Raw genomic sequence first — 17,440 nt, 5'->3', positions numbered from 1 at the left:
TATGTTCACGTTTTAAGCAAGCTATTTATACAGACCTCAATGGAATGTGAAAACAGCGAGCTAAAACAGCGTGATCATTTTAAAAGGAAAAATAATGTAGATTAGAAGGTATGTTTGTGCTTTCTAAATCTAGTGTTATTTAACTTGAACAAGAAGTACGAACATTTTAATTTTTTATTTCAGAAAACATTCATATTTCTCTAGCATAAAATGACTAATACCAACTCTTTGTACTATTGCTATAATTAATATCGTTTCATATGGTAGCTCTTGCTTATTACATGAAGATTATATGGTAAGTAGGTATGGACATAGCTTCTTTGGTTTTGTAGAATTTATTTTTTTAAAAAAAACCCACAAATTTTAAAAACCATTTTGGTTTTTATATTAAAATTCCTCTGTTTAAAATCAAGAAGTACAAACTTCAGCTGTTGTCATGCCATTCAGAGATAAAGGCCAGGGGATAACTGAGTATGACCTGTGATACTACTCAGGAAAGTGCTATTCAAAATTACAAACAAATTTCTGCAAAATTTGCAAATTTCTTGCAATCTAGCCACATAAAGATTCAGATATGCTGATACTTCTTATAGTCACAACTAAAACCTACAACTCCTATTAATACGATATCTACATTCAATAAAGGACAACTGCGGTCTTTAAGACAAATTAAACAATATGGTCTTCAACATGTAAAATAAAATTCTTAAGGAAGTCACAATAAATATTCATAGTAGATGTGACCCAGGGTGGGTCTGGATTTAAACACAAATTATATTGTGGCATTTCAGTACACTCTGTTTCTGTGCTCTGCTGTATTTTTTATGGCCAACTCTCAGGGGAAAGGTAAACAAGCCAATGCCCATTTCAAGAGATGACTGTCCTCAAAAGGTTTCAATTTGAAACCCCATTATAAGCAATCATTACTTATGCATGCTCAAGTAATTCAGGTGCCTTCTGAATCTTAAAATATCTTCTATTTTTTTCCTAATTTGCTTGTATTATTTTGCTTGATTATATAATGAATACAATACCTGCATCTGTTGGAGAGCCGATGTCACTACTTAAAATAGTGCCAATATTGGCCCAAAGCACTTCAGTTAGCATTCAATTAAAGTGAGGTCTGACAGGTTGTGCTATCTTCAAGCTGGAAGTTATCTCAGCACCCCTGGTGTGCTGATGAGACCATGAACGCCTACTGCTGAGGATTCCAGAGCAAGCCATTAGCCTTTGCTCTTCATTTCTTAATTTCTGATGAGTGATGTTACAACCATCACAACTTAAAACAAAGTTATCCTGGGTTTATTTCTTTTGTTGTAACATCAAGAACTTTGAGGACTTTTTCCTGAAAAGAGGTGATTTTTTTCAACAACTTAAATATTTTGTTAGCTAATTCTTGAAAAAAAGCCAAGTTTTCAAAGGCAGAAAATATGCTATTGTTGCTTCTATTCCATAATCTTTTAATAGACATGTCATAAAGTAAGAGGATTTATTTGAAACACGTTTGAAATGTATTTGCCTTGCCACGATGAATTACCTTTTTTAAAAATAAATGAATTAATAAATAAACCACCTATATATCCTCCTGTTTGCTGCCTAAAAGCGAACAGCTTTTCTGCTCTGCTTATTTTCCTGATGATGTTAAAATTAATCTCTATTAAGGTGAATTCTTTCATACTCGTTATTTTTCTGCTCCTTCCTCATTCTCTTGCCTACCTTTCCCTCTCTAGACATAGATTGTCAGTGGAAACATTGCCTGTTTAAGAATTCTTTACGTCATACAGTGTTTTACTAACTGACCGTGCAATTAATGGAAAAAATTTTCTAGTGTTTGCCTTCAACTGCAAGGTTTGCAAAAATACATGTGTAAGGCGCGTTTTCCCTAGCCACCACGGAGTTGTTAAAACGTTTGACTGGCGTGACTCTTGCCTGTTATAAGAAAGGATGTCTAAAAATGACCCATGAAGAATGTGCAAAGTAAAATAGCAAAGTAAAATAGAGAAAACTCAACACTGCAAATGCACCGATTGACAAAATGACACAAAGTGCACAATTGTAATCTTTGCATCTAACTCTCACTTATGCACGCGATTCTGAAACACGGAACGTGCAATCTTATTCCACAATAAATTTCCAAATGCTGGACTCCCTAAACAAAACAGGAAGAACAAAAGGTTCGTGGCTAACTTGTGACCACCCCAAGTAAACATAATTTGGATTTTTATATGCATTTACATAGTATAAGAAGCACTTGTGTCACAACACTGATCACTGCAATTCCTCAGCAGGGTTAGACTCTTGCGATCAAAACTGCTTGTGATTGCCGACGTTGCAGATTGCTCGATGGCTCATACAGCAGGTGCGAGCTGGGTGAGCACAACCATGCACTGGCCACTTGCCCTTCCGTATGCCAGGGCTCCTTATAGCAAAAGAGTCTGAATGGCCTCATTGCCACTGCTGTAGGTCTGCGCTGCTGGAGACACACCACACACAACCCCGCGAAGTCCATGCACATTACCCTATCAAAATGGATGACAGTCCTCTACGTGAATGGGAGTATATACAAAAACATTCTAATTCCCTATTCCACTGACTACGATTTTGTTCTGGATTATTTTTTGGTCATTTATCAAGTGACAACGAAGTAAATAAAGCAGATTTTCATCTTTCTTTTCTTTTTCTCTTCACTATGAGAATTTTGGAATGGTGACGAGATAGTAAAAGAGGTTGTATAAAGAATTTTTTCCATCATCCCCATCTACCTTGCATTAACTGAATTCCTTCTGGATTAAACTAAAGCAGAAAACAAGCTCCAGCTAGTCACAGGTATTCAGTACTCAACACCAAACTAAAATAAGAACCACAATAAAGCTAGAATGCACAGTGTGCGGATGTCAAGTCCTTCGCACCAACTGTACTGTTTTGCTCTACAGATCCACTCCTACTATGCAATATTTGCTAACGTAAAGTGTAGCATATTACAAAAATACTTTGGACAGTTATATCAGTTTGACCGATTTCTTTAATTCAGTATCCCAATTAAATCAGAAAAAACAACTATTTCCACTTTCCTTGGAAACTTTTACTGGATTAAGATTTTTATTACCATTTATTACCAAAAAAAAAAAAAATATGTGATCACCATTATCTATTACATGTCATATTTCCTGTCTGTATTAGAGTAGTCAAATTTTCCATATGGTCTTTTGGAGTCCCATGAACTCCTTCCAAGACCCCTGAAGTGTCCCATTTTCCCTTTCACCAATCATTTTTTTTCAATAATTGCTAGACGTTTGTTCAAGACATATTGCTATACCGAGGAGAATCTGTCCTAAGCCGAAAACAAACAGTTGCACAGAATGAGTGTTCAGTGTGATGAACAGGGTTTGGAGTGAAGAGAAGTGTTGGATGAGTACAGACACTATCAAAGCTGTTCTTTACTCAAAGTGAATATTAATGACAGTTGTTTCATGTTTCAAGTTAAAATCATACAGAACACACTGTTGCAAGGAAAATAGTTCACTTAAATATATTTTTCAACTTACAAGCAATCGATAACTATCGAAACACATTATTTCATTTTTCATCAGGATGTTTGCGGTCCTAAAAATGGTATGTTAAAACCTCTCAGCTCTTGATTCTGAAAATATTACAAGCTTATTTACAGATGAAGTATTTCAAATCTATATAGAAAATATTCTCATTTAAATATACCCCCTACAAATTTCCTACACGAATACTACTTGTGCTCCTGAAAGAATGCATATAAAGTCCATAGCTGTGGTTTAGATACCCTTATTAGATCTAGCACCATAGACTCCAAAACAAAGGGTAGTGTTTCCTTTGCAATAACAATTCACAAGTTTTGACACTCCTCACAAATGGCCTAATACAGTCAAATGTAATTTGATTTTTTGAACTTCCCAATTCACAATGCACTGAACTGAGTTCAAAAGGCTCATGTAAAATGAGCTGAACAACCATGGGACAACTCCTCTTATTTCCTACTAATCCAGAGCAAATTCAGCTTCTAATACATTTTTCTATCACAACAAAAATTCTGTAAAATACTAAAATTAGTTTAAACAATGTGAACACAGCTCAAAATAACAGCTACACTTTTTCTTTTTTCTTTCTTTTTTTTTTTTTTTTAAATATGCTTTGTCTTTGGACAAGCTGATGCCAATCCAAGATACACTGGTATTTGCCAGCAGACTTCTGTCTGTTAAGATATTCTGAAGTAACATATCTTAAAAAAAGCCACAAAACCATCAGGCCACAATGGTTTCATAAATATCTTCTTTTATATGCAATCAGTGGAGCCAAAAAAAAAAAAAAATCCCGCAAAAGAAATAATGCCGAAAGAAAGACTGCAAAGGTCACTTTGACAAATGTTTGCCAGTTGAAATCATGCATGGTGCACTACTCCCAATACAGTACAAATGTAAATATCTCAGATATGCCAACAGATAAACTGAAATAAAATGGAAATCAGTTAAAAGGAGAGCTCATTTCAACAGAGATGCTAACCACAACGCTAAAGAACTTGCACATTCGGTTCAACAATCTTCCTAAACCATAGGACTGACTGGAGCCTATATCTGGTCAGAACAGAGGTAAGGACAGCAACCAGACTAACACAATTCTGTTTGCATATATCAAATGTAGATTAAGACACTTTTTGACTTAACAGCTCTTACTGCAAGCTGCCATGGTTTGACACAGCCCAGTGTCCTCACCTTTAGACTAAGGGAAAAATTAGATAACCCCTCCTGAAGCAAGGTCAGGTAATGCCACTGTGGAATAAACGACAACTAATTGGAATTATTTGTTTTAATGAAACTAGTACTGCATTGAACACTTAGCAATTTTGAAAACAGGTACAGTCATTTTAAGATAGTATGCAAACTGGCTTTCCATATCATAAGAAAACTATAATGACTGCTAAACAGAAATACTTGAACTAAACCTTTAAACACTACTTTATTTCTGCATGGATTACTTTTTATCTTGGTAACAATTGTCGTCAGTGGCACAGGCAGCTAGCGTTTGAAAAATGCTCACGGCAAAAAAGACCACCTGTAAGAGAACCACTTGGGTAGAAGGAAGACCCTGACATACTGTGTTTTAGTATTTCCTCCAGGAAAAGGCCTCATCTGAAATTAATAACTATCCTACCCATTTCCACCAAGAAATACGACATTGTTCCTTACCCAACAACAGAACACACCACTCTCTTCGCCCCCAAACATCTACCCATGCACCCACTCAACCACTAGTTTTACAAACTTGATGCCTCCATGAAGGAATTTTCTCCTATCAAATCTCAATATTTATCTGAATCCATCAGACCACCAAACATCATATTCTTAAAATCTGATTCAGCCAACATCATCTCAAATGCATTTTATCAACCGGAACTACTATCAGTAGTTTGCAAATATCATAGGAATGTGGACTGACAGATGAAATTAATCTCTAAGTTGTTTCTGACAAATGATTTTATCTCCAATAGGCTCGATATGTGCCACCCTTATAAACTAGAAAGGATGAAAGCCCATAACACATTAATCTACTGAGTACCAGCGTCAGAAATACAAATTCTGAAGTTCTGATAGGATGAAATTTCATTTCTCCTAACTTCTCAGTGGAACCAAGATAAGTGTATAATAGAAGAGATGTACATTTCACTCATATCTGGATTCTGCTAGGAAATAAAAATCTCCTGACCTCAAACACAGCGAAGTCTGTGGACCAGTATAGTGAAAAATGACAGTGTCTGAAAGGCACAGCCTCTTCAGTTCTTCACCACATTAAACGAGGTGAGCTGAGTGTAAGTAACTTCACTAATACAATCTGATTTTATATTAAATAAATTATGAAAGTGATACAAATAAGAAAATAGCTGACTTTGGATGAGTACAACTCATCAGTACAACTCACCGTCGGGAGGTGGTAGTGTCTTCTAAATTGCCAACGCATCCTTAGCACAGAGTAATATTTAAAACATGTTCTTTGAAATGTTTCAAACCGGAATAAAACATTTCATATTTTCCTTGCAAAGAATGCGACTGTGCTCTTACAAACTAAAGAAAAAAAGAGGTAAAGAAGAAGCCTTACTGGTTTGTATCTCAGTGCATCTCTGTAGGATCCAAACAGTGTTGCCTGTGCCCGAAGAAAGGCCTTGGCTACTCCATCACCCGTAGCTGTAGACTGCTTTTTCAGTTTATTTTTCAAGGCCGAGACCTGCACGACAGAGTGGAACAGTTAAATTAACACCTCAGAAATTGGTACAGCGAGGTATGAACCCAATCAGCAGGCAAACCATGGTGTCTACAGGTCAGCCAAAAATTCATCCTCCTCCTTGATAGCTTATCTTTTTAACTGCAAAGAGCACCTGCTGATCTGTTAATTGAAATGAAAGCAGGGGATGATGGTAGAGTGCTAATGCAAATTGGCTTATGCTCTCTTTTTTTTCCCAAGGCCTCTTGACATAAATAAGCTTAATTATTTTACAGTAAACTGCATGTGAGCCACTTTTCTGCAGATTTTTTTTCTCAATCAGAACATGTACCTACTTGCTTTGAATGAAGACTGTTGGATATTTTTTATTTATGCTGTGAAGGCTTATTTTTAAGGACTCTTAATGGTAACTCAGTATTCAGTTTTAGGGATTTTTTTTTTTTTTTTAAGTCAAATTACTATCTTACATCATTTCTCATGCTACCACTGTCAAATAGTTGAGAAAAGTTTGTGTAAATTCAGTGATATGCTGTCTTTAGAATTTTCCTAGAAGACAAAACATGTGAAAGTGGAAACAAATAAGAATGATACTTAGGAGGCACCTGTAGTTTTCTTTTTTTTAAAAAAAGACCATTCTTATTTTAGCACTTGACTTTTTTTTTTTTTGGAGGTCTTTTCTTACTTGGCAAACAGCAATCACTGATTATATAGAATTGGGGAAAAAATTAGAAATACTAATTTAGATGACGCTTACTTGGAGATACATCTCAATCATATAATCGTGGGATTATTACAGTATTCTTTAACGATATATAGAATTACACTCGGTTATAGTCTATAGTCTCCTCAGTTTCAACATGAGGGATATCTGGAGAAGTCAGTCAACTCAATAGTTTCCACATCCCTTTGTGTTGCAAAATAAAAAAGCAATATTTAAGTCACTAAAAACTATACACAGTAACATTTACAGTTACTCTTTAAACAGAACATTATAAACACAAACTATCACCAAAACAGCTTTCATTTTTATAGAAATATATGCAAGAATTAGTATCTTTTTGTTTCTTTATGCAAGCAGTCCTGACTGCTCTTGTAGATGATGATTGTAATTGAAGTGTCAACCTAATTAACAACTAAACTTTGAATAATGCTAATGAGAACTGAACATGGCATCAGAGAAAGGACCAGCTCTACAGGTGATAAACCTTCACAGTAGTGACATTTTCCAGTGTAAAGTCACAGTTACTGTGATCTGATCAAAGAGAGAGACCCCCATTGGGTCCAATTATAACTATAGTTTTGAAAAAAAAAAAAAATTATTGAGTTATGATGTTCATAATCTATGCAGAAAGGCCTTTACAGTATAGGTCTTTTCCCCATAGCTGTGATCTTTTCAATTTATATCCAAGCTCCATAGATCTAGATAAAAGTTTAGAGCCTGATTCGTTTAGCCCATGGAAAGCATACACTAAGGCTCATTTACGTTTTTTCCTCAAAAGAAAAAAAGAAGTACAAGTCTGAGTACAAAAACCAGTCAAGCAGTTCAAGGTTGCAAAAATAAATGAATGCCTGTTTTGGTTTGTTTTTGTTTTTTGTTCTGTACTGTATGATCACATTAAATTTATTAAAAATAAGGTTTATTTCATTCCAGGGGAAATAATTGTATATATCCTTTGCATAAGGGAAACGCGCCCATCAACATTACCTCAATGTCACTAAAACAAAAGTGGTAACATGAGGTCAAAAAAAGAATTTTCAATCTTACAATGTTGTCTCTGTCATGACAGACAAAACATCTTCTAAATATGAGGCATGGAAAAGGTAGAAAATTCTCTACGTTCTTTTAAATCTACATTCTTCTAAATTATACCTTGTGAGTTTGGGGAAATAATGACAGATGACAAGACAGGGTCAGAGAAAAAAAGGGTAAAGATGATGTAGAGCAGAGGAATTACAGGACAAAGTGGGAAGTGTGAAGAAAAATTGTATTTTCTGATTGTCTCAGTTCTGGCAGGCCCTATGTACCCTAACCTTAATCGATAAACAGGATGCTTTAGGCAAAAACGTGTTAAAAAGAACAATAGGAAGCAACAAATCTTCCGCTTCACTGTAGTATTGGTACAGTATTAGTTCTACAATATTAAGAACATCCCAATGGGCTGGCAGCTTGAAGGCGGATTCTCCAGAAAAAAAAAAAAAGTGTAAATCAGATGCACAATTTTTGTGCTGCCATCCTGGAGGAAATTCTAGCCTTAAAAAGGCTATGCTAGAGTTCAAAGAAAGTTCTTCCAACTTCTGCTTCTCTCAGGAGGCTATGCTAAAAGGCAGGAAAAACTCTATTAGAGTATTCTGCAGAAGTACTGGGAGCACAGTGCTGCCAAGAAAAAGCCTGCAGAGATAATGTGCACCACAACCCTGATTTCTCAGTTGTCACAACCAGGGTCCTGGCTGAAGCGCCCTTGAGACCTGCCTAGGTTTCCCGCAAGCTGAGGTCAGCAAACGTGCATGCAGAGGGACAGTGCTTTCTCAGGGCTTATCCCACCACGGAGTGATGGCAAACCCAAGCTGCACATTTGGATAGGCTGCTGGCGTATTCTCCCAGTTCCACAGTTTAATCAAAGATAGCGTGATAAACTAGTTATTACAGTCAATACAGTAGGTACAGATAAGAGACTGGGTACTTTGAACTACTGAGAAGGACTCGCTGCACAGCAGGATTGTGATTGCTTAGATCCATGAACCTAAAACCAAGGAAGTGTGAGACCCCATTGGGTGACATCATTAATAGCTCTTAAAATTTCAAAGAAAATCCACACTTCTGGCAGCAAGCCAAAAATATACCAAGCAGCATCTTTATCAAAAATCTTTTCCTCATATATGCTTTAATCCTTCTGTCTATCTATGATTAAGAATGCCAAACTTTTTTTCTACCCTTCTTTGCATGTCTTAAAGTTTAAAAATAAAGAACTGCAAACAAACCAACCACAAGGGTTAGAATGCTGTTAAAATTTATTTCTGGAAGACACTAGTGATCTGTTTCAGAAATGGTATTATTAATTTACACTAGAAGCAAACTGGTTTTATCTTCTCCTAGCAACGGATTCTCATAGGAAGGTGACTTCATTGGACTGCTAAACACCACGGATGAAGAGCAATCAGAGCTTCAGGAAGGTTTAAATCAATAGAATAGTTTTTCAGAGATTTAGAAAGTCATGAGATTGATACGTGATTTTTCTTTCATATGTAAGTAAGTATATCTAAAATGTAGAAACATATCGTGCTGGTCATTAAAAAAAAAAGATTTATTTTTTAAAATAGTCACCCTACATCCTTTCTAAGATTCCTAAAATCTATCTATCTGATCAGAAACAAAGCATGACTAATATCTCTTCCATATTCATGCAAGTAGAAGAATAGAACTGCTCATACAGTTAAAAAATAAATTAGTAAAATTATGTAACTATTAATCAAAGCCTTTGCTCCGGCAAAAACTTAAGCACGCATATAAATGTAAGCACACTTGGAAGCATTCAAAACATTTGTCGCCTGAGAAATGCAGAACCATGCACTGGGATTCCCCATGACTACTAGATCTCCAAAAAAAAGATACCCAGGTATTTATCTGGTATCAGTAACAGCTGCTACGCTTTAAACTATTTTTTGGTGTTCCCCATCCAATCACGCCACTATAAAAGTAAGCCCACTCTCAACAGCGAGAAAGTGAGAGAAGATGGCAGAGGAGAGAAACAAAACCACAAAATGAAATCTGACATGATTCAAATCAATATTGTTAATGAAAGGGCTTCTACATATTTGGTATTATCTACACAAACAGGATTTAGGCATCTCAGATAGCCCTCCAGCATTTAATCACAAATACTTGTTTAGACAAAAACAATTACTTAAATGCAAATGTTTTCAAAACTAGTTGTACTTCTCAATCTCATGTTCTAGCTTCTAAAACTATATCGAGGTTCAACACAATCTCAACGCTAAGAATTTATTCAAAATAAATAGTTGCCTCATAACACTGCAAACACTGCTGACTGCTCTGAGTTTCTAAAATATATTAGTAATATTTTTGGCTATTTTCTGATAGGAAAAATCTAAATATCATAATTTATTAAGTCAACAAAAAATTTTTTTTAGTTGCACTGTTACATGTTGACCATAACTTCTTTATAATACTACTAATCATTGTATTTTTAGAAATAATTTGCACTCCCAGTAATTGTTTCATAAAGTAACTATTTAATTTTCTATGTGAATTACAGCCTACTTCTCAAATGCTACTTTTAGAACAGTAATGTTCATACACCCAATTTACAGTGTTAAAATCCCGTGACTTTAGGAATCTTGAAACTAAAACTCTAAAAACCCACTTATATTCTGTATTGCATCATAGTGTGTAGGCACCACACACTACAGAGGCTATGCATCTTTCAACAGCTCCATAGATTTTACGGTTAACAATATTTAATGACCACAGAAGAAGCTAAAAACCTATAAATCCTATTGTTTTCTGAAGATCATATTTATCAAAGTTCTGCTTAGTCTACAGAGAAGCCGGTAAGACTTGGTTGCTAAATGTGATGCCCTCAATTCTCCAAGCTTTTTTTGAAAGTGTTCAAAATTGAGCAAAGGAGTAGTCTTTTTGTCAGAGTTAACGGCAAGCAGGTATTGCAGGATCAGGCCTAATGTTTATAAATTTGTGTCTATGGTCTCCACTAATTTATATACATCACAAATGTTCTTTCTCTAATGTCTTACGTTATTAAAGTGGTGATCTAAGTATTGTTGTATTAGGAAATTTACTCCCACAGAAGTAGCTACTTATTTTCGTTGTTTTTTTCAATTAAAAAATAACAGACAAATTCACAGTGAAATGATGAAATTGAAAAACAAGTGTTCTTGTCAGAAGAGAGGAAAAAGAGGGGTTTTTCCCCCCTCTAAGAAAACAAAGGATTCCTGAAAGTCTTGCACTGATTTATTTTTCCAATTTTAAATACCTTAGGAGTAGCGGAACTGCTACTGGCATGGTAGTATTTCTAACAGTCAATAAATCTAAAATATTATGTGTGAATATTGGAATGAAGCCATTAAGAAGATTACAGCATGCAACGCAGCAGAGGGTCCACATGAAAAAAGGACTGGTAATTCAGGACAACTGTGACCACTGACCTTTGCACAGTCAAGACCAGTGGTCAGTTTGACAGAATAATAGAGTTCACATGCATAGAAAGTCACCTAGCCTGTAAGTATAATTTAAATGCTTAAGTGAATGATTTAAAAATGCCTTTAAATCTCAGCTAATTTATTATACAGTTTATTAGACAATGCCATATAATAATGTTTTTTCAATCTTAAATTTATCATGAAAAAAATCACAATCAGAGCATTTTAATAGACATATTACCTAAACATGGGTAAACTATTAAATACGTATGCTGTGAGGACATCATCAGGCTTATCCATCAAGAAAATAATTACTCCATTTCCTTTGGGCACACAGTTTTAGAAATCTCTTTGAAAATACTGCATTTCTTTTGTTACGCTGTTAACCAACCTGGAATCGATTTTTTGAAAGGGATAGTAAGACTAGAGCTTCTTTTATATTTTCAGTTCTTCATTCTATATTAACACCCTTCACAGGTACTTATTGTATTTTTTCATCAGAAGTTTTAGTTCCTTTGTACGTATGCTTATGAGGTGTATTTACATAGGTTAAAATGCTTCACATATATATGTAACTTTGACATTTGCCTTACTGTTTTAAGTCTAACTTATCATTTGGACTCTACACTCCTACAGCTTACACTTTGTCACCAAGATGTTAGCAGTTGCACTGCCCAAGCCAAACACGGATGTTGTCTGTGCCTTTTGTTTCCAGGTTTTCCAACTATAATTATGTATGTTTTCCATTAAATTGTTTAAATTAAAGTGCTTTACAGATTGAAGCAGAGGAAGAAATGGGAATATTCAAATTAAAAGCTTCATTATAAAATTCTCAAATTCTGCAAGTATATTTTGCATAAAACATAGTTGTTCTGTATTAGACACAGAATGAAGTATTTTGTCTACTGTATAGTCTATACACTTGGATAACCTTCATTAACATTAATAATAGTAAAATGGATATATGCTGGGGGAGAGTACACTTCTAAAAGTATGAAGATCTGTATCCCTATTTTCTTCATGCTAGCGTACTCGTTTAGAGATCATTTTGATATATCTGTAAAATACATGAGAAGTCTCTCTCATTGCACAAATATTCATCTTTTGACTGTTGGAGGGATCTCCAGCTACAACTCCAATATCTTACAGAACATGATGCCTAATTCTCAATTCTACATCTAGCTATTATTTGACAAGAGGTATGTACCTCCATGACATTATAACCTCAACCTTATTCATTGAATGCAAGGTCAGTTAAAATTACAGACACACCAGAAAATGACTCATTTTTCACTTAACTTGTTATGCTCTTCAACAATAGAGTACAGTCAAAATTACTGTATATATATGTATATGTGTGTGTATAATTTTTCATACACTAACGTAAAATCACAAAACGTCAGAATAATTTTTATGTCTTTCACATTTCTGAACTATAGTTGATATTGAGTCAAAAGACTGACCAGATGATCTATAAAAGTCTAGATTTTAACATCATTAAAATCAAAGGGAACTGACATTAATATAATCATCACGAATTTGATTTCTATTGTACCAAATATATACAAATTACCAACAAAAACAAAAGACATAGTATGCCAGTACAATGCCTTACTTTGATTAAGATGATTTGTTTTTATGATTTACAATTTCAGAAAATGTAACTCTTTGATTTCACATTTTGATAGAAAATTCTTTGTGCTGACAACCATTTGTGATAGCTTGAGCATCTATAACTAAATAATCAAAACAGTGGTTTCACGATGATATTCTTTTAGAGCTCTACTGGGAAAAACAAGGTAAGTGTATTTTGTGACTATTTAAAATGATATACAGAATATGTTCCCCTATAGGCAATAAGAAAAAAAAAAAAAAGGGGGGGGGGGGGGGGGGGGGGGATGGGGGACGGGACACCCTCTGCAAGATCAAAGTCCAGAAAGAACTGGCACTTAATTTATCATCCTTTACAGACAAAAGACAGTTTTCGTCATTTCAAAAGGATCAGATGTCTTTTATGACAAACTGGGTTTGCAGTTTAATTTACAAATAGAATTCTAAGTAAGCAGTCTTTGCTCTGCCAAAGCAAATGACAAACAGTATAGGTTTTCATTCACGCAGCCCTCAGCAGGATAGAAGAGATTAAAATAAAACTGAAATAATTTAGAGAAAACAAATAAATGTTTCAGAAACTTGAAGAAGATCAAAGCCTGAATTTTCTGACCCCAACTGTACAAGCATTTCTTATTATATTGACCAGTGCCATCAGATCATTAATTAAAAGGAAAGCGCTGGCAGGTGGCAGGGAAGCAGAAGCCGATAATTGGCCCCCTTCTTCTTTTTGCCTTCAAAAACTCTCTCGTTCTTTTGCAAGACATGCCACTAGGCAGACAGAAATGCCTACTTTGTAATATAATGATTAAGATGAGATGAAGAGACTCTTGCGTTTAAAGCAGCTATGCCTAATGAATGCAGCTAGCTTTATAATTATGATCCTACTTTTACAATAAGGAATATGATGTTCCATTCAACATCTCCTCAACTGTCATAAAGGTAAAAATCTCAAATCCAGGGGTCTACACTTGGTGCTTTTCACCCCCTAATTCCTTTTATAGCAGTTAGCAAAACCAGGCAAAAATAACTGCTAGTGATTCAAGCATCTATGTAAGAAAGAAAGAATGAAATATCTGTAAGACTCACCACTTCACCAGGTAGGTTGTTCAGGTCATTAAAAGGGGTTTCTAGAGTGTTTGTGTCAACATTTAGCAAAACCACATCCTCCAGTGATCTATTTTTCACTCTCTGTTAAGAGAAGAAAAAAAAAAAACCAGCAGAAAAGCATTTTACTATGGCATTCTCCTGAAGTACATTTTTATTAAAATGTGCTAGATTAGAAATGATGATTTTACAAAGAACAATAATGGCAAAGACAATATTTTGAGCTTTAGATCTAGGATATGTGAATTAGGCACGGGATTCAGAGTACCTTTTAAAAACACTTCCTCTTCATCAAACAGTAAGGTTATATGAATAATCTCCAAAATACAAGCATGTTCAAGAAATGAATTCTTGAAAGCTGAGATTTACACAAAACACAGTTAAATATATTGGAACTACACATATCTTATAACAACATTTCATTCTCTCATATTTGTGAAAGATAGAGTGTTAACCACATAATCAGACAAAAAACAGAGAAAACTATGTAATTATTTGCAGATTTATGTAAGACCCAGGTATGCGATGTCTACTAGTATTATAGAAGAATGGATGAAACAATCTTTCATCAACGGACTCGACTATCAGCTACGGATTAAACAATTTGTTCCTTTCAGGATGTCTTGGTTTCAGTTGGGATTGACTTAATTTCCCTTCTCGTAGCTGCTGTGGTTTGGATTTCATATGAGAATAATGCTGATAACACGTATTGTTTTAGTTGTTGCTAAATAATGTTTACAGTAAGTCAAGGATGTTTTCAGATTCCCATAGAAGCTGAGAGGGAGCACAGACAGGACAAGCGGGCCAAAGGAATGTCCCATACCATAGACATCATGCTCAGGATATAAACGAGGGTTGGCCAGGGGGGCAGGGATCTGCGATGGCTGCATGGGATGGGATGGGCAATCGATCACTGGGTGGTGAGAGCGATTTGTGTTGCATCACTTTATTTTCTATATTATTTTTTTATTATTATTTTCCTTTTCCATTACTGTTCTATTAAGCTGTCTTTATCTCAACCCCCAAAGTTAATTTTTTTCCCCCTCCTCTTACTCCCTCTTCTCCCTACCCTTCTGAGGGCGGGTGGAAAGTGAGTGAACGGCTGCATGGTCCTAGTTGCCAGCTGGGGTTAAACCCCAACACAGGAAAAAATGATAGAACTCGTTTTTATATGGTCCTACTATAATACATAATAGTGCAGCCCCGGAAATAATTCCGGAAGGAATTAAGTGACTTCTTTTTCAGAGCAAGTCCTTCTGTTCCATTATTTTCTGGTGGAATAAGGAAGAAGATCCTAGTCAAGATATTACAATCAATGTATGCAGATCAAAGAACTCGATTTGAGAGAAGAGAAGGCTATGCCTAGAGTTAAGAAGGCTTATCATTATAGAAGGCTCTTCTTTGGAAACAAAAAAGTGCGAGTGGCTCAGACTGGGCGAGAACCCACCTCATCAGCTTAGTAAATGTGAATTGATCCTTAGAAACTGCTTTAGCAGAAGTGTAAATCAAATAAACTTCCCAAATCAATTATCTACTCTGCATGATAATCAAACTAGGTGCAGGCTAAATGGTGTCGTCAAATGGTTAGGGGAAGAGGCAAAGCTATTTATAACCCACCTATTACTTACTGCTTATGTCAGTTCTATTGTATTGTTGTGTGTTTAAATCTGAAAAAAGCTACCTCTTGTTTGTTTTGTTTTTTTAAAAAAAAAAACCTCATTTCTAAAATGAATAGTTATGAATGTTATGGGATGAATGTTAGACTCAGATTTTCAGCGGGACAGGAACGTAAATTATCTGGGAAATCAGAATGATGCTGAATTTTGATTGATGGCGACTCCAAAATAAATTTTAACTGTTCTTATTACTGGGAAAAACTGTTGCTGAACCACTACAAAAGGCAGGGAAGAAAGCTACCACTGAGCTATTAAACAGACACAGAAAAAATATCATGATGTAGCGCTTACATGTCTCCATAAAACATTTCAAAACTAAGATTTCAAAGACAGACACTTTTTACTTTGTAAAGCATTTGAAGCTTAAATTTTTTAATTCTGTATGCTAAAACCCAGGGATTATTTCTGAATCGTTGCCATTAAAATTATCGTTTATGGCACACACACCTCATGCTTACCAGTATGCAAAAGTTTATAGTAAACTTACCTCTATTAAGCTTAAGTGGACGCCAATTAGATAAGGCATCGGTGCACTGAAGGAAAAAAGTGGAAAAGACCAAATTATTGTTTTAAGTACCAACAACCACAACATTTGTGGAGCAAAATATATTTAAAAATCTTGGCACATACAGTCCCTAGTTAACATTCATCGTTTAAGCCTGTATTAAATGTACACAGTTGCTACTGAAATTTTTACTAGACAAAGGAAATTATAGATTTATTTTTTTTTTAACTCTGCAGTAAAGACAACTACAAAATAAAGGCTGCTGTCCCTAACTATGGAAGTATGAGCGAGAAGGCTTGCTAACTGTACTTGCCGTACCCTGTTTCAATAAGCAATCATACTGTATGGCAGAGCTCAGCCTAGTGGATGTTCCAAAAGTAGTCTGTCTCTAGAATTACAATGGTTTTAAAACACCCTTCTGGAGAATATGGTACCAGTTAGCATCACCCCACTGCAACACAAACATCATTAATGCCAGTTTCAGTTCTGAATGTGCTTCTGGGACCCTTCCTCATCATCAGTTATCATCAGTTATCCTGATGATAACTTTTTGACTCAGGTGGTGGAGGAGCCCACAAGGAGAGGTGTACTACTGGACCTAGTACTGACAAACAAGGAGGGACTGGTGGAGGATATTAAGGTTGGGGGCAGACTGGGTTGCAGTAATCATGAGAAGACAGAGTTCAGGATTAAGTGCAGTATACACAAAATGACAAGTAGGGTTGAAACCTTAAACTTCAGGAGGGCTAACTTTCATCGCTTCAAGGAATTGCTTGGACAAAGCCCATGGGAGAGGGCTCTAGAGGGTAAGGGGGCTCAAGGGAGCTGGCTGCTATTTAAGCATCACTTTCTCCAAGCTCAGGATCAGTGCATCCTGAAGAGAAAGAAATCAGGCAAGGGAAGCAGGAGACCTGCATGGCTGAGCATTTTGAAAAAGCTCAGGTGGAAGGAGGGAGTTTACAATAGGTGGAAGAAGGGGCTGACTGCTTGGGAAGAGTATAAGAACGCTGTCAGGGTATGCAGGGAGGAAACAAGGAAAGCCAAGGCAGCCTTGGAATTGAACCTGGCGAGGGATGTCAAGGCCAACAGGAAGGGTTTCTTTAAGTATATAGGAGACAAAAGGAAA

At 35.7% G+C, this 17,440-nt stretch overlaps 1 protein-coding gene across 1 annotated transcript in view; it reads right to left on the bottom strand.

Moving 5' to 3' along the window:
• Positions 1–17,440, bottom strand: part of DENND1B (DENN/MADD domain containing 1B) — a 170,586-nt gene that overhangs the window by 35,451 nt on the left and 117,695 nt on the right. The window contains exons 12-14 of the mRNA XM_009884930.1: positions 16,297–16,342; positions 14,116–14,217; positions 6,121–6,246 (exon numbers count right to left, since the gene is read on the bottom strand). Coding sequence (XP_009883232.1) covers positions 6,121–6,246; positions 14,116–14,217; positions 16,297–16,342 — 274 coding nt within the window. The remainder of the gene's footprint in view (positions 1–6,120; positions 6,247–14,115; positions 14,218–16,296; positions 16,343–17,440) is intronic.

This window comes from Charadrius vociferus, unplaced genomic scaffold (assembly GCF_000708025.1).
Source record: "Charadrius vociferus isolate BGI_N301 unplaced genomic scaffold, ASM70802v2 scaffold163, whole genome shotgun sequence".
NCBI classification, from domain to species: Eukaryota; Metazoa; Chordata; class Aves; order Charadriiformes; family Charadriidae; genus Charadrius; species Charadrius vociferus.
Note: the sequence above shows the minus strand (reverse complement) of the source record. Positions and strands in the feature narration are given on the sequence as shown.